Source organism: Camellia sinensis, chromosome 10 (genome assembly GCF_055761805.1).
Source record: "Camellia sinensis isolate YWXY chromosome 10, ASM5576180v1, whole genome shotgun sequence".
In the NCBI taxonomy this organism is placed as follows: Eukaryota; Viridiplantae; Streptophyta; class Magnoliopsida; order Ericales; family Theaceae; genus Camellia; species Camellia sinensis.
The window spans coordinates 116103258-116128084 of NC_138970.1; the positions used below are offsets into that span (position 1 = coordinate 116103258).

The 24827-nt window shown below is 38.6% G+C and overlaps 1 protein-coding gene across 2 annotated transcripts in view; it reads right to left on the bottom strand.

The window, feature by feature from the left end:
- Positions 1-14858: 14858 nt before the first annotated feature.
- RBL15 (RHOMBOID-like protein 15) overlaps positions 14859-24827 on the bottom strand; it is a 99892-nt gene continuing 89923 nt past the window's right edge. For both annotated transcript variants that reach the window (XM_082892076.1, XM_082892075.1), the window contains exons 10-13: positions 15770-15827; positions 15606-15662; positions 15239-15313; positions 14859-15122 (exon numbers count right to left, since the gene is read on the bottom strand). In XM_082892076.1, coding sequence (XP_082748202.1) covers positions 15117-15122; positions 15239-15313; positions 15606-15662; positions 15770-15827 — 196 coding nt within the window. In that variant the 3' untranslated portion in view covers positions 14859-15116. The remainder of the gene's footprint in view (positions 15123-15238; positions 15314-15605; positions 15663-15769; positions 15828-24827) is intronic.

Genomic DNA, 24827 nt, shown 5'->3' on the forward strand with positions numbered 1-24827 from the left:
TTAAATCTTATAAATTAGATTGATTTGAAAAGTAACTTTTTTAATATAATTTTTTTTAAAAAAAAACGAGTTATTGATGAGCTGCGAGAGCCGAGGTTGGTGTTGGTTTTTTTTTTTTTTTTTTGAACGGTGAGGTTGGTGTTGGTTGAAGTTGGTCTGTTGAACAGTAGAGCGGCCTTCAAATAAGTACAAGTGTATGGATGGTTTAATTTTTTTAAAATTGAATTTTTAATTTCTCATATTTGTTTGTTATTAATGAATATTTTTAAAATTTTGAGTAATTTTTTATTTTTATTTTTTTAGATGTATTTTACTTAGATGTATCTAAATAGTAAAATATTTGTGAAAAAATATTTTAAAAAATTAATAAATAAATAAAACTATGAAAAATATACTGAATTTTCTTATTTTTTTTTATATTTTTTATATGATTTTTTTAAAAAAAATGTTATAAATATTATATTTTGTAAGTGTATTTATGTTAGACATGTTTAAAATTTTTTTAAAAAAATACTTAAAATATTAAAAAAAATCAGTAAAAATAAAAAAATACAAAAAATAAAAGATTAAAATTTTCTAAAAAATAAATTTTGATAATAAAAACCAAACAGATTTAGCCTATGTTTGGGAAGTTGGGTTTGAGGTTTTTTTTTGCTAAAATAGCTACAAAAAATAAAATAGGTTTTTTAGCTCAATAAGATAAAATATCATATCCAACCCATAATTATTACATTCTTTCTCTCACAAAAAATTCAAAAAAGTCAAAAAAATCAGAACCCTTCCTAAACCATACTTTTTAACCTCAAACTAAAATTCAAAAAATTCAAAAAAAAAGCCAAAAACTAACCCCCTGCTCAGGAATCAGGATCCTCTCCTTGAGGTTTCTACTTGACTTTCTACTTGCTAGGCTATTGGGCCAACTTTTAGGCTCAATTTCGATAATCCAAACCGTTCATATTTTAAGATTTGTTGAATACTTCATACCTGTAAAAAATCAAGTTGATCGGATATCAGAAAGTATGTGTTCGAAAAACTAACTAAAAACTATTTTTTAAAAAAAATTAATAAATAGTTTTCCGAACACATACTTTCTGATATCCGATCAACTTGATTATTTACAAGTATAATATACTCAACAAATTTTAAATATAACAATTCGAATTATTGAAATTAGGTCTAAAAATGAACCCAATAACCTAGTAAGTAAAAAATTAAGTAAGAACATGAAGGAGAGAATCTTGATTCCCTGCCTCAGCAGTATTCAAAGCCAAGCCAACCCTTTCATGAGCTGAGCTGTGCTTTATTCTAGGTTGACTAGCCGTAGACGCCAAGAAACTCACATGGCCTCTAGTTTGTCTAAACCGGATGACGATCATGTTTGGATTTTTCTGTAACTTTTTTTTTTTTTAAAATTTTTTTTTTATGACTAAAATTGGAAATTTTCACAACACAAATGATTCGTTGCGCTTTGTATATGTCAATTGATTATTCAAACGCTTATTCGAATGACTGGTACAATCTTTATCACTCTTGTTACTGGATGATCGATCGGACGATCGATATGTATAAATTTAAACGATTCAGATAAGCCAATATTTGATAGATAGCATATTGCTCTTTTCAAAATATGCCTGAAGCTATATGTTTGATTGCCTCATTATTAGCGTTGCGTTTAGATATGATTTATAAGTTAATTTTTTTTATTTATTATAAAAAAATAAAAATGTGATGTGAAACAAAACTTGGCATTGCAATTTGATTTCCTTTAGCGTCCACACCCACCCATGCAGCTCCAGCTTTCCTTGTTTGTTCACTCCATGCACCATCTATCAATATCCTGTCAAAACATAAATCTGGACACCAATCCAAGTTATCAGTGACAACATAAGAACAGTTACAAGAACTATTTTTTATTAGCTGATGTGGAAGGTTCCGAGGTTGATTAATTCCTTCACTAAGATTTCTAGAAGTCCAGTCCAACTGATTAATAAAACTGATTGTGTGCGATGGATCTTCCACAAACGAATCATAAGCTTCTTTATTTCTATGCAACCATATTCCCCAAAGCACCTTAACAGCTTCTAAGATAAAACCCTCATCTGGTGCTTGATCAAACCATTGTTTCAACCAATCTGCCACTGACAGTTCTTCACCTTCATCAAAGTTTAATCCCAAGATAGATCCTCTCCATATATGTTTGGCAAAAGGGAACTGAAAACAAAGATGCTCAAGAGTCTCCTCAGTTCCAAAACATCTAGGACAAAGTGGGTTGACATTGATTCCTCTACTCCACAGAATTAGAATTGTTTTTACAGGCAGAATTCTGTGCAATAATTTCCACAGAAACACCCTTCCATCGCGTGAGTGTGGCATGTTCCAGCTAAATTGTGTTCCCAAGAGTTGCCAAATACCCTGATTTAACAGAATAACACCCTTCTTTTGTTGCTTTCCAAATAACTTGATCTGGAGAACCTGCTATACGGATATGGATATGGATATGGATATTGATGATATGATTCACCATTTCTGGTGGAAACAAAGATCGAATCAAAGGAATTCTCCACTCTCCATATTTAGAATCAATCGAGTGTGCAACTCTGAATGATGAAAACAATTTGCCAACACCTCTCCCGATTAACAGATTATCCATCCTAGGTATCCATTGATCTTCAAATGGGTCAATTGATTTGCCATCCCACACCTTCCACAAAATCCCTTTTCTCAGTAATTCTCTCCCCCAATCCCCAAGAACATCCACTCGATCGGTTTACTGCTAAATTTTTTTTATTTCGACAATATTTACTCAACATGACACGACTTGTAACAATGTTTAGAGTGGCTTTTATAGACGTATGTGTTGCCAACATGTTAAAAGGCTTCATGGATGCCACAAAGAGAGACATCTGCTCAGGTATTTCAATCTTATTGGTAGAACCTCATAACAATGTTTAGAATGGCTGTTCTAGACGCATGTGTTGCCGACATGTTGAAAGACATTAAAAATTATGTGTATGAGAGATGAGAGAGATAGAAAATAATAAAAAAATATATAATTTGAGGGTATTATAGTCATTTCACATCTATAGTTAATGGGTATTTTAGTCTAAAACCAGTGGGGGGTATATGGCTATTTTAAAAAAAAAGGATAAAATGTTATCAAGTCATACCACAGGTAAAATAGATTTTGTCCTAATTTTTAATATATAAATTCAATTTTTTATAAAATTAATATATATTACACATCATACGTCACAAATTGGAGTTGCACATGCATAAGTTAGAGTTACACTCCATATATATTGGACTTGCACCATGCACATGTTGAAATTGCACCCCACACAAATTAGAGTTGCACCCTGTGCAAATTGAAATTGCACCTATGCACAAGTATTTTTTTTTTAAAAATATTTATCTTTGTCAAACTAATTATTTGATATTGTTTGATATTCATTAATATTGTTCAAAAGATATTAGTGCAACTCCAATCTATGTTGGTGTGCAACTCATGGGTGCAAGTCTAACATGTCACAACCCCAAACCGCCCCTAGTAGGATGGTGCCGTGATGGCCAATAATCCGAGATTACCGAAGGCCACTTACAAAATTCACACACAATCAGAGTATAAATATATGGGGCTCACAAGTGCGGAAGCGATATATATACAAATCTAATTAGTCCATAAGAACTGTGCATAAGTCAAATGGAATGGCATACAACTTTACATAGCTTTACAACTTGAATACAAATAAAATGAAGTACAAAAATACATATTACATCTTTGTCGAAGGCCTGTCAAGCCGACATGCACAAAACACATGAACTACAGGTCAAGAAACATAATCTTCCAGATTGCCGACATCCTCACTGCCGACATAACATACATACAAAACACATATCTCGGCGTGGCCGACTTCTTGCTTGCTACCTACATATATACATAGGGAGGGTGAGCTTCGATACTCAGTGAATGGTACAAGTAATAAAGGTTTTAAATGAATGATAACCGAGGTCTTTGCAAAACATACATATCATAGCTTGTACAAAACATGGGATGAATCTAGTTCATCAACTTGATCTTACAAAACTTACTTACTTACTTTGGATGTTAATAGCATCTACATAATACAAGGGATGACATTCCGGACTTACAAGACCCACGCAGTAAACCGTCAGTGGCAAAACAAGGGAATAATCGACCCGGAATCGATTAGACAAACCACCCGCACAAGGCCGTCGGTGGGGCCATCCGTTCATAGACCGTCGATGGCAAAGATCTCTCATACTCAGTACTGCGAAAGTTTAAAGTCCTCCAGCACAAGAACCTTTAGTACTGCGAAAGTTTAGAGTTCTCCAGCACAAGGGACTTTCCGAGAATGTCATCAAAACAAAGCATACTTGATACATAAAAATAGGGGTAATCATTCATGCTTGATCAAATGCTTTTATCAAAACGAAACAAGGCTTTATCAAATCTTTATAACATAACTTTATTAAAAATACCACTCACATAGCTCTTCGGACGTCGGGATCAAGGCAAAGGTCCAAGTCCTACAAACACATGGCAAAGTCTACTGAACGTACTTCTCAAAACAAGTCTTACTTGTATGCAAATGACCTCGGGAAAACATGCTGGAAGTCAAAACACTGTTTTACATGTCAGGAAGACATGCTGGGTACCAACCAGGTCTTTGCCGAGGTCTCACACCTCCTGGCCGAGGTGTGGCTACCTAGGCTTCGGCGTGCGGCTGCATGCCGAGGTGCGCACAAGACAAACTAAAAGTGTAAGTGATCATGCAAGGTAGGCCAAGGTGAGATACGATGCTTGGCCTAAGTGTGAGGTCTAGGTAAGAGTGAGCTCGGCGACTACACTTAGGGAAGTGAGGTTTGGAGATCTGGGTTTCCACCCGTGAAGAACAAGAAGAACATGAACATGAAGAACATGAAGAACATGAATGCTAAAATCATAACTTCTTTATTACAAAATCTGGGATTTCATGCTATGAGTTCGAAAACATGGACCTGGGTACCCATACTTGAAGATCATATGGAAACAAATACAAAAACATGGATCTAGGCATGAGCTTTCGGATCAAAACATGACTTTTCTTGAAGAACACATGAATACTATTTTCTCTTTCTAAAACCGAACTTCAAAGCAATGCATGGCTTACAAATCATATTCAATCATGCAATGCAATAACATGAACCTAAAGAACAACATGAGCAGATCAAGAATCTAACCTTAGAACACGGATCTAACGGTTCGATCTCTAGGGATCAAGCTTGGAAATCTACTCTCCCTCAAGAACTCCTCTCCCTCTTCTAGAGCTTCTCTCTCTTCTTCAAAACAAGGATATAACAAATGATAGGTTTCTCTCTCTGCCGGCTGACTTAACACTCAGCTCGGACACATGGCAACGGCTGGTTGGTTTTCCTCAAAAAGGTGATAGATTGACAAGATATGTGTAAGGCAAAGCGTATCTAACAAGCTACCCGGCAAGGCACTCCGGCAAGTGATGACATCGGCTAAGGACAAAGCTTTGGCAACTAAGGTGACAATGACCTCGGCTATGAAGGACAACACTTGACTAAGCTGTGCCACACCTTGGCCTAGATGCGCCACACCTCGGTCTAGGTCATACCACTCTAGGACAAGATCACTTAGGTGCAAAGGTAACATCTCGGCATAGATAATACACATCTCGGCCTTGGTGATGAACACCTCGGCCTAGATAATGACATCTCGGCCAATATGTCAAGGCGAAGATGGAGATCAAACAAAGTGGTTCCAAGACAATTCTAGACTGAAGATGACCTTGGCTTGGAATGATCTAGGCTTAACTTAACTTAGGCTTGAGACACCAAGGAAGGAACATAGCATGCATACAACACTTGGACAAATCACATGAGCATAAAACAAGGCAAGATTCATGAATGCAAACTTAACAAGACCACATGATGTGAATGCACATGAACATGACTAAGCCATAAATGTGGGTTGTTACATCCTTCCCTTCTTAAAGAAGTTTGGTCCCCAAACTTCACTTACCTTGTTCCCAAAACGACTCCGGATGTCAAGTTCTCATCTCTTCTTATCATCTCTAGCTTTTACCTTGGGACAATCCTTAATACGATGACCTCTCTCACCGCATCCGAAACATGCTCCAGTTGCCCGAAGACAAACTCCAAAATGCAGCTTCCCGCAACTTGCACATGTTGGCCAAGTGCCACCTTCCGGATTCGCGTTGTTGGGACTATCCTCCTTTGTCTTCTCCTCGGCATCATTCAGGCCTGCCTCTTCTTCGTGATTGTCATAGGTCTGCCTCTTCTTCTGATTCTTCCTCGAACTTTGACTTCTATTCAGGCTGGCTTCTGCAAGGATGGCTTTATCTAACACTCCAGCATACGTCGGCATGTTGAGCAAATTAACCTGATCTTGTATTGGCCCTTGAAGACCACTCTCAAATTTCCTAGCTTTCCTGTATTCGTTGTCGACCATGTGAGGTGCATACCTTGCCAACTCGGTGAAAGCACGATCATACTCTGCTACTGTTTTGCTACCCTGTGTCAACATCTGAAATTCTGTGGTCTTGCGATCTCGGACACTGAGTGGGAAATGCCTGTCATAGAACAGCTCCAAAAATCTGGCCCAACTCGAGTCTAGATTACCTTCTCGGATCATCATCCACCATCTACGAGCGTCGTCTTCCAATGTAAATGCTGCCAGTGACACCTTCTGGGTGTCGGTGCTAGGAAAAACCTCGAACGACTTCTCCATTTCGAGAACCCACGCTTCTGCCTTCATCGGTTCTATACCTCCATGGAACTTCGGCGGTTTCATCTTCTTGAATTCTTTAATCAAGGTCAAGGTGTCATCTCTATACAAAGCTGGCTGCTGCTGCACTTATGGTACTGGAGGGGGTGGAGGTGGAACCGCATGTCGGCCATCTGTGTGCTCGGCCTGAGTGGAAGTGGTACCTGTGTCTTGTGGCCTAGGTTGTCTCAACTCACAGACCAATCCTTCGACCAATCTTTCTAATCTGTCTATTCTGTCCTCGAAATGATCTCGGCCAACTGGAGGTCTATCCCTTCTCATGATGCTAGAGGTATGCAAAATGTGACTCTTAAACAAAATGAGCAAGTAAACATGCATGCAAGTAATAAATGATCATGCCGAGATGATGCACACCTTGTCAAGTAGCAAGCAACATGATGCAATCCTAACATCATTCTAAGGGACATCCTATGCTCTTTAAGACTCAAAGTGTGTGAATAACGTACTATAAGGAACGCGTGCTCTGATACCATTCTGTCATGACCTCAAACCGCCCCTAGTAGGATGATGCCGTGATGGCCAGTAATCCGAGATTACCGAAGGCCACTTACAAAATTCACACACAATCAGAGTATAAATATATGGGGCTCACAAGTGCGGAAGCGATATATATACAAATCTAATTAGTCCATAAGAGCTGTGCATAAGTCAAATGGAATGGCATACAACTTTACATAGCTTTACAACTTGAATACAAATAAAATGAAGTACAAAAATACATATTACATCTTTGTCGAAGGCCTGTCAAGCCGACATGCACAAAACACATGAACTACAGGTCAAGAAACATAATCTTCCAGATTGCCGACATCCTCACTGCCGACATAACATACATACAAAACACACATTTCGGCGTAGCTGACTTCTTGGTTGCTACCTACATATATACATAGGGAGGGTGAGCTTCGATACTCAGTGAATGGTACAAGTAATAAAGGTTTTAAATGAATGATAACCGAGGTCTTTGCAAAACATACATATCATAGCTTGTACAAAACGTGGGATGAATCTAGTTCATCAACTTGATCTTACAAAACTTACTTACTCACTTACTTTGGATGTTAATAGCATCTACATAATACAAGGGATGACATTCCGGACTTACAAGACCCACGCGGTAAACCGTCAGTGGCAAAACAAGGGAATAATCGACCCGGAATCGATTAGACAAACCACCCGCACAAGGCCGTCGGTGGGGCCATCCGTTCATAGACCGTCGATGGCAGAGATCTCTCATACTCAGTACTGCGAAAGTTTAGAGTCCTCCAGCACAAGGGACATTAGTACTGCGAAAGTTTAGAGTTCTCCAGCACAAGGGACTTTTCGAGAATGTTATCAAAACAAAGCTTACTTGATACATAAAAATAGGAGTAATCATTCATGCTTGATCAAATGCTTTTATCAAAACGAAACAAGGCTTTATCAAATCTTTATAACATAACTTTATTAAAAATACCACTCACATAGCTCTTCGGACGTCGGGATCAAGGCAAAGGTCCAAGTCCTACAAACACATGGCAAAGTCTACTGAACGTACTTCTCAAAACAAGTCTTACATGCATGCAAATGATCTCGGGAAAACATGCTGGAAGTCAAAACACTGTTTTACATGTCAGGAAGACATGCTGGGTACCAACCAGGTCTTTGCCGAGGTCCCACACCTCCTGGCTGAGGTGTGGCTACCTAGGCTTCGGCGTGCGGCTGCATGCCGAGGTGCGCACAAGACAAACTAAAGGTGTAAGTGATCATGCAAGGTAGGCCAAGGTGAGATACGATGCTTGGCCTAAGTGTGAGGTCTAGGTAAGAGTGAGCTCGGTGACTACACTTAGGGAAGTGAGGTCTGGAGATCTGGGTTTTCCACCCGTGAAGAACAGGAAGAACATGAACATGAAGATCATAAAGAACATGAATGCTAAAATCATAACTTCTTTATTACAAAATTTGGGATTTCATGCTATGAGTTCGAAAACATGGACCTGGGTACCCATACTTGAAGATCATATGGAAACAAATACAAAAACATGGATCTAGGCATGAGCTTTCGGATCAAAACATGACTTTTCTTGAAGAACACATGAATACTATTTTCTCTTTCTAAAATCGAACTTCAAAGCAATGCATGGCTTATAAATCATATTCAATCATGTAATGCAATAACATGAACCTAAAGAACAATATGAGCAGATCAAGAATCTAACCTTAGAACACGGATCTAACGGTTCGATCTCTAGGGATCAAGCTTGGAAATCTACTCTCCCTCAAGAACTCCTCTCCCTCTTCTAGAGCTTCTCTCTCTTCTTCAAAACAAGGATATAACAAATGATAGGTTTCTCTCTCTGCCGGTTGACTTAACACTCAGCTCGGACACGTGGCAACGATTGGTTGGTTTTCCTAAAAAAGGTGATGGATTGACAAGATATGTGTAAGGCAAAGCGCATCTAACAAGCTACCCGGCAAGGCACTCCGGCAAGTGATGACATCGGCTAAGGACAAAGCTTCGACAACTAAGGTAACAATGACCTCGGCTAGGAAGGACAACACTTGACTAAGCTGTGCCACACCTTGGCCTAGATGCGCCACACCTTGGTCTAGGTCATACCACTCTAGGATAAGATCACTTAGGTGCAAAGGTAACATCTCGGGCTAGATAATACACATCTCGGCCTTGGTGATGAACATCTCGGCCTAGATAATGACATCTCGGCCAATATGTCAGGGCGAAGATGAAGTTCAAACAAAGTGGTTCCAAGACAATTCTAGACTGAAGATGACCTTGGCTTGGAATGATCTAGGCTTAACATAACTTAGGCTTGAGACACCAAGGAAGGAACATAGCATGCATACAACACTTGGACATATCACATGAGCATAAAACAAGGCAAGATTCATGAATGCAAACTTAACAAGACCACATGATGTGAATGCACATGAACATGACTAAACCATAAATGTGGGTTGTTACATAACACGTGTATAGGTGCAACCAATTTGTGTGGATGCAACTCCAACCTGCGCATGGTGTAACTCCAATCTACACGGGGTGCAAGTCCAATTTATGTCGAGTGTAACTACAACCTATACATGGGTGCAACTCCAATTTGTGCGAGGTGCAACTCCAACCTTTGCACAGGTGCAATTCCAATCTGTGCGGGGTGCAACTCGAACTTGTCTATATGTGTAGGGGTGCAACTCCAATTTGTGGGAGGTGCAACTTGAATTTGGGATGTGAGGTCTTTTTGATAATTTTAGGTAGGAACTGAAATATAATAAAAATAAGATAAAATAAAAGGGTGTAAAGAGTTAGAAGTATGGTGTAAGTAGAATTACTCGTCTTTTTTTCCTGTTAAAATTTCAAAAAGTCACCCACTATTCTGTGATTCTTTTCTCCCAACACCACCGGCAGGTAACTCCCCCTTGTTTTTTAATCTTGATAAAGCAAAAATTCAAAATACAGGTTCATTTCTGAAAATTCGGGTATGGGGACTTATTCTTCCATTTCCAGATTGAACCAGCCGAGGGTTGTCTTTTATGGAAAGTGGAAACAATTTTGTCCTCAAAATGTCATTAATTAAAACTTTGTCATAATAATAGCAAGAAAAGTTATCTTTATTATTATCATTAAAATGATAATTGGCAAAAGCAGCAAAATCCAATCAATTAAAATTGAGCATCAGTTTATCCTGAAAACAATAACACTAAAATATGTTGAGTACTATTATCCCATTATTCACGAGAATCCAATATTGAACATCCATCACACATATCATTAGAAGTTTTTAAATTATCGTTGCGAAGATTTAAATTGCTAATGCACCTAGCACAATATTCAATCATTAATGAATCTGTATTGCTACTGTTTTGTCCATAATAGATAGGGTAAATTACACTGACAGTTCCTGCATTTCTTTAGAATCACACTGTCATTCCTCTTGCTCCCTAAAATATCACTTACCTCTCCCACCGGTCAACTCTATTAACTAAATGTTAAACTTACTATACTATCCTTGTTAACAAAAGAAAAAAAAATTATTATTTTCTTTTTCTTTTTTTCTTCTCTCATATGCTTTTTGTCTCATCTGTTTCTATCTCTTCCCATCTATCAAAAACACCACCCCACCAAACCCACTTTCCCCAAATAGAAACCATTAATCCACCACCACTCTACCCATCTCCTCTACCACCACCACGTCAGCCTCCACCAACCACCATACCTACCCATTTCCACCCTCAGAAAACCCAGCCCACAATTGCCCATCATCAACGACATTACAATCATGATTGCTCCTTCCACCACCATGACAGAGGTATCAAAGGGAGACGCCACTATAACCAATATCTTCCCCTTCTACCTGAGAATGCCGCTACCATCAATACCCAACCATCCATCCCCATGTTACACCATCCCCTCTGCCATTCCTACAAAAGAAAAGAGGAGAGAAAAGTGAGTCATGGGAGAAGAGATGAGCCAACAGTACCGCCAGAACCCAACGATCTTCTAATCACTGATTGAGATCCACAACCCCATCCTCCATCCACAGGCCCCTCATCAACCCATCAATCCCAGCTCCTAATCAGCCTTCAATAGTAGCCCACCACCACAGCAGCCTCCTGTGAATGTAGATTTTGCATGAAAGTAATGGATTTGTATTTGCATGCCAAGTGTTTGATGAAAGTCCTCAATGAAGGTTGGATTAAGGCGCAGTATGCCTATGCATCTTTTTTGTTTTTGTGATCCATAATAGGTGTAGTTATAGAAGTTTTATTCAAAATTTGGTTCACAAAATACACCAGCAAATTTCCACTGTTGCATTTATTCTTATGTTAATTTTGACTTCATTCTTAAATCAGGGTAATTGTAGCAAAATGGCTTAAATTCAGTGGAGGTAGAATTAGCTGGTAATGGTTTTGGTTTTGGTTTTGAGAGTGACTAGAATTGGGTGGGTCGGAGATGATGAGGGCTGCTGTTATGTTAGATATGGAGCGAAATTGATTTTTGTATTATTTATATGAAGAAATTGATTTTAATGAGGGTAAAATAGATATTTTAGAATAAAATTTTGCTGACATTGACTATTTCCATTAGGTTAGTAAACAGTTGATTGATGGAAGGACTCTAGTGTTACAATAGTTTTTAATGCAAGGGAGGTCACTGGTATTTCGAAATCAACAATGCTTGGTAGTCCGAATTTTTATGGTCCGAATGGTACGAATGTGTCATTTTGATACATTCGAACTGTAAGAATTTATGTATTATTGATTGATGTCTGATTGATGTCTGATGTGTAAATTACAGATGGTGAGGTACTCATTATATAGGAGAGGATTGGGGAGTAGGTGAGTGTGTGTGGTAGGTGAGTTGAGTGGAGGTGGTAGGTGATGATATATTTTAACAGCCCCCCGCAAACTCAAGGAGGATAGAAACTAACCAACTTGAGTTTGGAGAGAGGAGCAAAACAAGAAAATACATAAAAATAAAAAAAGATAGGAGACACTGTATGGTCGTGTCAGACCATTGGGAAAGACACTGTATGGGGGTGTCATAACGTTGTAGAGGACACTGTATGGGGGTGTCATAACGTTGTAGAGGACACTGTATGGTGGTGTCATAACGTGGTAGAGGACACTGTATGGTGGTGTCAGACCGATGTAGAAGACAGTTTATGGGGTCATGTCGGACCGTTGTAGCAGACAATGTTGGGACAGTTGTTGGGACAGTTTACGGAGTCTTGTCGGACCCATGAAGGAGCTAACCGGAATCAATGTCGGGACAGTTTACAGAGTCTTGTCGGACCCTTGAAGGAGCTAACCGGAATCAATGTCGGGACAGTTTACAGAGTCTTGTCGGACCCTTAAAAGGAGCTAACCGGAATTAATGTCGGGACAGTTTACAGAGTCTTGTCGGACCCTTGAAAAAGCTAACCGGAATCAAATGTCGGGACAGTTTATAGGGTCATGTCGGACCGTTGTAAAAGGTTGCACCCTCAAAAGGTGTGCCCAATGTTGTCAAAAGGCGTGCCATCAAAAGGCGTGCCCAATTCATCAAAAGGTGTGCCGAACATGATAGCGAGGCACGTGGGCGTCTTGGCTTGCGTGCCCGTTTGTTGGCTGGTGGCAAGAGGCGCGCGATGCGCGTGGCTGCCTTGGCTATTTAACCAAGACGAAGGCTGAGGCTGAGGCATACCATTCTGAAACCTCTGAAACCAACCCTTCTCTGAAAAACTCTGCGTTGTGCTGAGAGAGAGAGTCTGTAACACTGTTGCGAGAGATAGTCTGTAATACTCGGTTGCTGAGAGAGAGAGTCTGTAACACTCTGTTGCGAGAGATAGTCTGTAATACTCGGTTGCCCAGAAAATGGCCTCGTCTTCCCGCGGTCTGCTCACTCTCTTTCCCGACCTCAACGAGTCAACAAGAGAGATAACTGGTGCGGTGGCACTGGAACCTCAACCAAGTGCCCCGGAGTTTGCTCCGTTGAACTTTCCTATGCGGTCTGTGGAGCAAAGAATGGCAGTGCAGACGGATGTGGAGGCTAATCAGTATACTTTGAAGTCATGTGTGGAAACCATGACTGCGGTGACAAACCTGTCGAACCGGCTGCAGAGTAGGGCAAATGAGGTGCAGCAGTTAAACTCTCAGCTGGCTCTGCTCCAACGCATGTATAAGGATGCGCGAGCAGAGATAAGCGTGCTAAAGGCAGAAAACAAGGAGCTGAAGCGGAAGGCCACCGTGATGTTCCGATTTGGAGGGCCGCCATATGCCGCAGTGGAGGAGCAGAGAGTAGTGATCGTGCCCAGTGGAGTGGGAAATACGGAGGCAACACCGGCAAGGGCCGCCCAGGACAGAGGCAAGAAGAAAAGACCGGCGGAATAGGCGAAGAAGTGAGGTCGGTTGGTGGCCGGCTGCAGAAAAGAAAACAAATTGTTTTGTTTGTTGTGGTTGTTGTTTTTTTTTTTTTTTTTTTTTTTTTTTTTTTTTTTGATGTAAAATGGTGATCGGGGTGAGCCCCTGATATGAATAAAATATGAGTGTTGGGCAAATTAGGAAATTGTTTGTTTTTTTTTTTTTTTTTTTTTTGGATTGGACGTGTGCCCCTCTTTACAAAACAAAAACAATAAAATAAAAGACAATAATAAAAAAAGATATATATATATATATATATATATATATATATATATATATATATATATATATATATGGGGAAGAATATAATGATGGGATTAAAAGGATGATGATAAAATATGATGAGGGGTTGAAAATAAAATAAAATAAGAAAAAATATATCGGTGATGGGCGGTGGGATCAGACAGCGGCTTTATGGGAATGATAAAATAGGGATGGCAATATTAAAAAAAAAAAAGAAAGAGAGGGTGAAAAGTGAGATGTTTAGGGCGGTGGAGGAGGAGTCAGAGAAGGAGGGATCGACTGCCATGGCCATGGATCGCTGGAGTCAGCGGCAAAGGGGACGTCAGCGAGGTTGTGAAACAGATCGAAGGGGCCACGATGCCAAAGACGATCAGAGGCCTCAGTACTTCCCATGACGCCGCCGAACACGACGAAGAGGCCAAGGACTCTCTCCCTCTACGGTGATGCAAACTGGACGCCGCGGGAACCATGAGAGCGGCACCACTCTAAAGATCAGAGAGAGGACTCAGTCAGATTCATTAGACGAGGCAGAGAACTTCATTTGGTCGAGGGCTTTGTGGTGAGCCCACGACTCGATGGTGAGATCGGTCTTGGAGTTGAAGCCGAATCCGCAGATGACGATAGAAAGCTGGTAATGTAGCAAGGAAGCTCCTAGTCCTCCCACTTCCTTCTCTTCCCGGCGGCGGAGGATTCGGACCACACAAATTCGAGTTACCAAACATTTTTCATTCAAAAAATAGAGGGGGTGACTGTGATTTCAAGGGGTTGTCGGTGTAATTTACCTCAATATATATATAATATATACACTTGAAAATTGATTCTTCTAAGTTTATTTTCTCTTTAAAGAGGGAGAGGGGGAGGGGGAGGGGGAGTGAGATTGCTGTAGCACTGTAAAAACCATCTTCTCTTCTTTCTAAGGAATTTAGTGCACATGATTACACATCATCTCTCTCTCTCTCTCTCTCTCTCTCTCAAACAAACCACCAAAAGAGAATATGTTAGGCTGTCAAAGAATATACTATAACCCACAAGGAAATTCAGGCAGAGACCTGCCACGAGCAGAAGAGACAAAACATGAAATACATAGTACTTCCAGCTCATGGGATTTCCTATGCAAATGGTAGAGCAGTCCTTTAGAATTTTACCCCTGCACATCATAAATCCAAGACAAGAAAAAAAAAAAAAAAAATCAATGAAAACCAATCACCAGAGTACCACCCCACCGGATATAACAAATTAGAGTAAAAAAAAAAAAATACACACCAGTTGGGACATTAGAATTTCCACCGCTACATTTAAATCCCCATCTGCAGCTGCCACTGCAACTTCTACCTGTGTCTGAAATAAAACAAGTGCAACTGCTGTCAGAATTCCCCACCACCAATTCACTTTGATTCATATAACACACATTATCTAAGCATCAGGATTGATCACACAATTTCCTATGATGTTACTTGTAAAACAATGCAGTGGTAAACATATTGTTCAAACAATTTTCTTAAATTCATACTTTAGGCTATCCAGATTTAACATGAAAAAAAAAATAAAAAATAAAAAAATAAACTAAATTCATCAGTTCAAAAAAAAAAGAAGCTAAATTCATATTATTAGGCAGTAAAAGTAACGTTACCCTTTCAAAACCCATTGCTACAAGATTTTGGATCTCTTCTTCTGAGACGACTGAGCCCTACATTCCATAGACCAAAAAAAAAAAAAAAAAAAAAAAAAAAATCCAAATTAACTGAAAGCATAAAAACAAGAAGAGGGTTCAACTCATGTCAGAAAGAGAGAAACCTGATGGTGTGCAAGGACTCCAGCAGCTGCGGCTGTGGCACCATCAAAGGCAGACTGCCTAACAAGTCAAAAAAAGAATAAACCAGATAAACAAACCTTCCACTGCATAGAAGCGAAGACACCTACCATTCATTACAAAGCATCAATCTACAGCTACCAACCACACATACACTGAAGCATGTCAAAGAAAAACATAATGTGAGGATGCACTGAAGCATGATGACTAGTGTAACTAATGAACTTAGGATTAACTTTGACAAAGCCTACCTGGATGAATACAATTTCTATGCATATACTCAAATGACAGAAAAGAGAATTCAGTGAAAAAAATTCAGAGGTACTTAGGGGATGATGCCAAATTGCTGTCAAGAAATCTGTTCAACAAACTAATTGGTCCCAAAACCATAAATTATGGAGGATTGATCCAAAGAAAAGACAAAAAAATTTAAAAAGAAGCAACACGAATAACACAAGGGCCAAAACTGATGGAACCAAATCAAGAAAGAGATCTCATTAGAGAGAAAATCCCAAAATGGGTACAAGAGCTCTCAACCTCTAAAATATTCAATATCAAAATATCATAAACTGAATACTAGTGAGGACTAACCACCTATTTATAGGACAGACCCAACTAACTCTAAGTAACTCTTATGGTTCTAAACATAACCACCATACTAGTTCTAACTAAGTCAGACTTCCCCTCCAAAGAAAATAACTTATCCTCAGGTTGGGACTACAACAAAATGACTCAAGACAACAAAATCAACAAAATGACTCAAAACAATGACTCATGGGAGTATGATGAACATGCAATGCAAACAAGACTAAGTAGGCGCAAGTCCTTATTCAAGATCATCCTAGCAAAACATCCTCCAATTAAAACAAGTTCTCATTTGTTAAGTGTTAGGGTAGTTATGTGATTTGTGTCTACCTATTATATTATAAATAGTAGTGTGTGTAAGCGGAGAACCCTATGTTTTAATTCAAGAATATATATATATATTTTTTTGATTGGTAAATGTTAATTCAAGAATATTTTAGTAGTTGTTTTTCTCTCTCATTCTTCGTCTTCTTCATCCTCTACACATTCAACATGATATCAGAGCCACATCTTCCTCCTTGAAGATATTTTTGCTCTTTTCTTCTTTTTTTCGTCAATTTTTTGTATTTTTCTTTTATCACAGTCTAAAAAATAAAAAATAAAAATGAACAAATAAATAAATCCCATCATGATCGATTAAGGGTTCTCAATATGACTCTGATTTTTGTTTTATTTTTTGGTCATTTGTTGATTGTTTTTCCATTGTTTCTTTATTTTTTGGGAAAATGGGTGATTTCCTAGAAACTTTGTTTCGTGCCTCATCAGGCTGATTTCTTCTCTCCTAACCTAATCTTTGGGGGCCGACTGACACCTTGGAGGCCTCGAGTGTCCTTGTTTTGAAGGTTTGTTGAGCTTTGTCTTGATTTATGTCAGTTTCAGCTCATCTGGGTGTGATTTGGCTGTGTTTCGGTACTGCTTTATGTGCCTAGAGGTCATCTGGGTGTGTTTTGGTATTGTTTTTGGTTCTAAGGTTGGTTTTTAAATTTGTCTCCCTTGGTTTTGCTGTTGTGGTACTGCTAGGTTGTTGTTTGGTGTTTGTTTTTTTATTTTAAATGACTGAGGCTGAGGCTAAGGATCCAAAGGTCAATGGAGAGAGTGGATTGCATCATGTTATGACCCTTACTGATAGTCCCTTTCTTCCAATGTTTTTAAAGGCTCAAGTGTACTAAGGCGCTGAAGGTCTCTTGGAGCCTAGGCGCAAGGCGCAAGGCGAGGCGCGGGCTTTATTGACGTAAGGCACATAGTTTTAGTAAAAAATAGAAAAATTAACATACAATAATCATTCATAGTACTAAGACAATTTTTTTTAAAATAAAAAATAAAAAATAATCAAGATTCAAGACAAAATATAGGATAATTTTCAAAGCCATGAAAGTGCATATTACATAACATTTCAATTTTCAAAGATATAATAATCCACATTCAATAAAATAAAAATAAAAATAAGAAAAGACAGAATTTAAAAAATAAAATAATCCACATTTAATACAGAATTTATTAAATACAGATAAATACAGAATTAATAAATACAGAATTTATTTTTTTCCCCTAACAGATAAATACAGAATTTATTAAATACAAAATTTATTAAATATTGATAACTACAGAATTTAATAAATACAGAATTTATTTTTTTCCCCTAACAGATAAAAGGGAAAAAAAGACCAGTAGCATTGTATTTATTTATTTATTTATTAATTTGTATTTGTATTTATATTTATTTATTTTGTATTTGTATTTATTTATTTATTTTTTTTCCTAACATAATTGAAAAAAATAAATAAAAATAAAATAAAAAAATAAAATAAAACAGAGTCGAATGGAAGCCATACGAAGAAGAAGAAGAAGAAGGGGAGAGAGAGAGAGATCCTATGATTAAATAGTTTAATTTGGAAGCCATACGGCTTGTTACGCTTGTAAAAAAATATTTATTTTTAATTTAAAATAATGTAAAAAATAATTAAATAGTTTAATTTGTTAAGGTCCAACCTATAATTAACATTTAATGCCAAAAGGAAAAGTATAAATCAAAATTAAATGTCAATATATTAAACAACTTACAAACCATAGTTTAATTTTAAAATCATGCTAAGCATAAAACAAAAACTAAAAAAGAAATCTAGTGAAATGAGTTTTATCTCTGTAGTAGAAGGAAAATATTGTTTCAACTGAGGTACGGTACGACTTGGATATATACTAGGTACGTCTGGGTACGTCAAAAATTAAGAAGAAAAAACTTGGGTGCGTGTTTCATGTACCCGGTACTTATGCAGAAGTACCATACGAGGTACGGTACGCCGGTAAGTACCCGGTACGAGTACGGCATGTTTTTCGAAGTACCCATGCTTCATAGGTGAGATCAGAAGAAGACCAGAAGAAGTCGAAGCAAAAAAAAAAAAAAAAAACGAAGTCGAATCGAGGTCCACAGTCGAAGTCGCTGCGAAGTCGAAGTCGAATCGAGGAATCGAAGTCGAATCGAGGAATTGAGGTCCACAGTCGAAGTCGTTAGATCAGATCAAGCTGCTAATACATCAAGCGCGCCTAGTCGTGCGCCTTGCTCCTCTGTTGCCTGGCTCAAGTCGCCTCGCCTGGGACCTGTACAGGTGCAAAGGGTGCGCCTCGCCTCGCTTGGCGCCTAGGCGCGCTTTTCACAGCACTGCTCTCTTCAAATCAGTCATGTGAAACTTGATGGTACTAGTTACCTGATTTAGCCACGCTCATGTAGTCTTGCTATTGCTGCCCAACGTTTGACTAGCTACATTATCGGTACCCTCCAACAACCTAATGTTGATGGTGATTCGCGTACTCAATGGATTTCTGAAAATGTTTTGGTTATCACTTGGCTGATTAACTCCATGCAGCCCACTATTAGTCAGACTTTTCTCCTTTTGGATACGACTCATAAGATTTGGACCGCTGCCAAACAAATGTACTTACAGTAGGGTAATGATGCCCAGGCATGAGTTGAGGAAGAAGATTCAGGGCTTGGATAAGAAGGACAGATCACTTGTTGTGTACTATGCCGAGCTTAGTAGTCTATGGTAGGAACTTGATTATTATCATAGTTTCCAAGCTGTTTGTTCTCAGAATGCTACTTTGTTTCACCAATCTGTGGAGAAAAAGTTTGTGTATGACTTTCTTTCTAACCTTAATTTGGAGTATGATCCGATTCGGGTTCAGGTGTTAGGTCGTTCTCCGTTTCCTACCTTACACGAGGCTTATGCTCTAGTTCAGCAAAAGGAGAGTCGGCGGAGTGCTATGGTCTATCCCTCTATTCAGGATCGTTCTATTTTGGTTGTTGCTTCTACCAACTGGGATGTTAAGCCTAGTCCGGTTCAACTTGGGAGTAAGGGTACACTGGTTGATCGAGATTGGTTGAAGTGTGATTATTGTGGAAAAGATAGGCATGATAAAGAGAATTGTTAGAAGTTAAATGGTCATTCTACTAGAGGTCGTGGCCGCGGTGGTGCTTGTCGTTCCCAAGCACATGTTAGAGATCACTACTACTACTTTTGATGGTAGCACACTTTCTCAGGATGAGCTCCACACTCTCAGGCGTTTGATGGCTCGACTTGATTCTCCGTCTACCATAGCCCCTTCCACTTTTGCTTCTCCAAATTTTGCTCACAGGTATCCTTGCTAATGCCCCTAGTACATCCTCATCGCCTTCTTGGATTATTGATTCCGGTGCTACCGACCACATAACAGGTGCCCCTAATCTTTTCTATTATTATTCTCCTTGTTCTGGTCGAGATGAGGTTAGAGTGGCTGACAGCATATTATCCTCAGTCTCCGGCGAGGGCTTGGTTCATTGTTCCTTTTTGCTTTCTCTTTCATCTATTCTTTATGTTCCTAATTTTTCTACTTACTTTCTGTTAGTAGCCTTTCTACATACATCTCTAAATTGTTCTGTGACCTTTTTTTCAACTCATTGTGTCTTTCTAGAACTGACTACGGAAAAAATGATTGGTAGTACCGTAGTGGTAAAGCACAAAATGGACTATACTTTTGGGACGTTGTCCCTCCAACATTCCCTTTGTACTCGACTCAAGCTCTTCAATGCACTACCGGCTCCTCCCTCCATTTTCTTTATCAATGGCATCGTTGATTGGGTCATCCTTCCTTTAGTATTTTAAAAAAGCTTTTCGCATCATTAGTTTGAGATTGTCCTAGGAATAATTTTGTTTGTGATACTTGTGAACTTGCTAAGCATTAACGTACTTGTTATCCACCAATTAATAAAAGTACTTTTTCTTTTATGCTTGTTTATACTGATGTGTGGGGCCTTTCCCTATGGTTTATATTTCTAGGTATCGGTGGTTTGTTACTTTTATTGATTGTTATTCCCGTGTGACTTGGATTTACCTGCTTTGGACTAAAAATAAGGTTTTTTCTTGCTTTAGACTTTTTATAAAATGGTGACCAATCTCTTTAATGCTAACATCAAAATTCTTCGAAGTGACAATGTGATTGAGTATGAAGACAATAGTTTTCGGGCATACCTTGAGGAGCATGGGATTTTTTATCAGACGAGTTGTGTTGGTACTCCTCACCAAAATGGAGTTACTAAACACAAGAATGGCCATCTCTTTAAAGTTGCTCCCAAGTTTCTTGGGGGAATGTTGTTCTCACTGCTGCTTACCTTATTAACCATATGCCTTCTAGTGTCCTTCAATTCCAAATTCCTATTGAACTTCTCCCTGTGACTTATCATTTTGCTTCTCTTCCTCCTCGGATTTTTAATGCTAACATCAAAATTCTTCGGATTGACAATAGGACTAAGTATGTCGATAGTAGTTTTCGGGCATACCTTGAGGAGCATTCTTTATTAAACTAGTTGTGTTGGTACTCACCATAATGGAGTTACTGAACGCAAGAATGGCCATCTCCTTAAAGTTGCTCGCTCTTTCTTGTTTACTATGAATGTTCCCAAGTCTTGTGGGGGGATGCTGTTCTCACCGCTGCTTACCTTATTAACCATATGCCTTTTAGTGTCCTTCAATTCCAAGTTCCTATTGAACTTCTCCCTATGACTTATCATACTGCTTCTATTCCTCCTCGGATTTTTGGATGTGTCTGTTTTGTTCATCTTCAACCTTGTACTTGTGGGCAGCTTGACTCTAAGGTTGTGCGTTGTGCTTTTATTAGATATTCCGCTACTCAAAAAGGTGACAAACGCTATGATCCTTAAACTCGCAAGGTGTATGTTACTATGGATGTCACATTTCGTTAATTTGAATCCTTCTTTTCTCCTCTACCATCTCCTTAGGAGGAGAGTATTATGGATGAGATGATGTCATATTAGCATGACCTATCTTTCTTCATTCCTAGTCAACGGGCTGTTATTTGTGGTGAGGGGGAGCCCAAGAGTTCTGTTGATGGAGAGCCTAGCATAGGTGGCCGTTTAGACAAGGTTGATCTTAAGACTTATTCACGGCGTCAAATAGAGACTCCTCTTGTGCCATCAGGTCAATCATCATCCTCTATGCTGGTTCCAAATCCAATTTCGACTGACTCTACAAGTAATGCACCTCAATCTATCATTCCTTCAGTAGATGATATTCCTTCTATAGATGATAGTCCAGTTGTTGATGATTCAAGTCTTCCTATTGCTCTTAGGAAGGGGGGTTAAGGCATGTACTCAACACCCCATTTCTAAATGTGTCATATGATTAATTGTCTCCTATATATCGTGTTTTTGTCTCGTCTTTGTCTTCTGTGTGTATCCCACAAGGTTGGAAAAAAAACTATCCATAATCCTAAGTGGAAAGCGGTTATGGTAGAAGAGATGAAGACTTTCAACAAGAATAACAAGAATAATGCTTGGGAGTTGGTTCCTCTACCTAATGGGAAAAAACAAAAAAAAGAACCAGTGGGGTGTAAATGGGAGTTCACAATTGAGCAAAAAGGAGATGGGACAATTGAACAGTACAAAGCAAGATTAGTGGCCAAGGAAGACATGGAATTGGATATCAAGAAACATTTGCTCCTATAGCAAAGATGAATTCCATTCGAGCCCTTCTTTCATGTGTTACTAATTTGGGTAGGTCTTTACAACTAGATGTGAAGAATGCATTTCTCTATGGTAATTTGGAGAAGGAAGTATATATGGATGTGCCACCAAGATTCTGAAACAGTTAACACAATTGCCCTAAGCCTAGTTTGACAGATTTTTGAAAGCTATGTTAAGATTTGGATATAAGCAAAGCAATGCCGATCACACCATGTTTGTCAAACATAATGCAAACAAAGTAACTATATTTATTGTATATGTGGATGACATAGTTGTAACAGGGAATGATAAGGAAGAAGTGACATATCTTAAGATTCAGTTGGCCAAGGAGTTTGAGATCAAAGATCTTAATCCATTGAGGTACTTTTTTGGGATTGAAGTTGTCAGATCTGATAAAGGCATCTTTATTTCTCAAATGAAGTACATTCTTGATCTTCTTGAGGAAACTAGCATGTTGGGCTGTAGACTTGCTGATTCGCCTATTGAAGCCAATTATCATCTTTACAATGGTATTGGTAAGCTTGTGGAGAAGGAAAGATACCAGAGACTTGTGGGAAGGCTTATATATCTATCTCACACTTGGCCAGATCTTGCCTATGTAGTTGGGGTCGTAAGTCAGTTTATGCATGATCCTTATACAACACATTTGGATGTTGTATATCGCATTTTGAGGTATTTTAAATTAGCTTCGGGAAAAGAAATTTTGTTCTCTAATCATGGCCACTTAAGGTTGGAGACATTTACAGATGCAAATCAGGCAAGTTCTGTGGATGACTGACGGTCTACATCTAGTTACTGCGGCTTTGTGGGGGAAATTTGGTTACCTGGGGTAGCAAGAAACAAGCAGTGGTATCCAGGTCTAGTGCAGAGGCAGAATATTGAGCTATGGCACATGTGAGCTTATGTGGCTTCATTCCTTGTTGGAGGATATAGGAATCATTTGCCAAGAACCAATGACTCTGTATTGTGATAACAAAGCTGTCATCAACATTGCCCACAATCCAGTCCAGAATGATCGAACCAAGCATATTGAGATAGATAGACATTTTATTAAGGAGAAATTGAATAAAAGGATTGATATGTATGTCTTTTGTGAAGTCTGAAAATCAATAGGCTGATGTGTTTACTAAAGGTCTTAATAATAAGATCTTTCATCCTATTTGTTGCAAGTTAGGCATGAGAAATATATTTGCACCAACTTGAGGAGTGTTAAGTGTTAGGGTAGTTATGTAATTTGCCCACCTATTATTATTATAAATAGTTGCGTGTATAAGGGGAGAACCCTATGTTTTGATTCAATAATATTTTAGCAGCCATTTTTCTATCCCTCTCATTCTTCTTCTTTTTCATCATCTATACATTCAACATCGTTTATGGACATCAACCGAAGCCATGTCGAGGTGTGAATAGGCCACCCATGTAGCATGTCATTTTGTAAGCAAGATGTCATCAAAGTAACACTTCTCGCATGGGCCCAAAATAAATGCATCCTTCCTCCAAGAAACCAGGTCGGGTGCTAAATCAACACAATGAAACTAATGGCTTTGAGGATAGCATAAGAGGGATTTCTCGAAAGCAAAGTTCATTCAACATCCATGAAACTTCGATGTCAAGAATCTCCACAATAATTTTTTGGAATCTAGAAAAGGGATAGAAGGTGGGATTGCAATCACTTCCTTCATGGGAAGCAATGTAAGAGCAAAACTTGCTTCATCTACAAAACTTTCTTCATTTCTAAGGACACCTTCACTCTCTACAAGAAAGTCGTCATCATTATAGTGGTCAAAGATTGGAACTCCTTCATACAAACATTACTTCCTCTTCATGTTCACAAACATCAACTTCCACATAAGCCAACGCTTCATTATCGTCGTCGAAAATGGCAACATGTTGATCATAATCTTGTTCCACATCTTGATCAAAGATGGGAATATCTTCATCACAAATGGAAAGAGCTTGACCACAATCTTGCTTTTGGCCACAATTGACATCCATCATCAAAAGTCTCTTTCATTCCTACACTAGTTGAGTAACCAACTTGGATATAGTCATAGAATGGTCGTCTGATTGCAAGGCCGCTTTGGTATTGATGTCCAGAACTTGAAATACCCTTCTTTTGTTGCTTCCCAACTAACAAAGTGTAGGTTTGCAGAAAAGAAAGAGATATGGATTGAGTTAGACCTCATCCCTTTTTGTATTGATAATAATGAGTAATTACAGGAGTACCATAAGGCATAATTAATGAGCCAGCCCATTACACATTACACCAATCAAGGAAGTAAAATAAGAATAAAATAAAATACAACCAATATTAAATATTATTTCCTATTCTAACACTCCCCCTCAAGCTGGTGCGAATATATCTCTTATGCCTAACTTGTTGAGAATGCTAGGAAATGGTTTGCTCCCTAGTCCCTTGGTGAGAACATCCGCTAGTTGGTCCC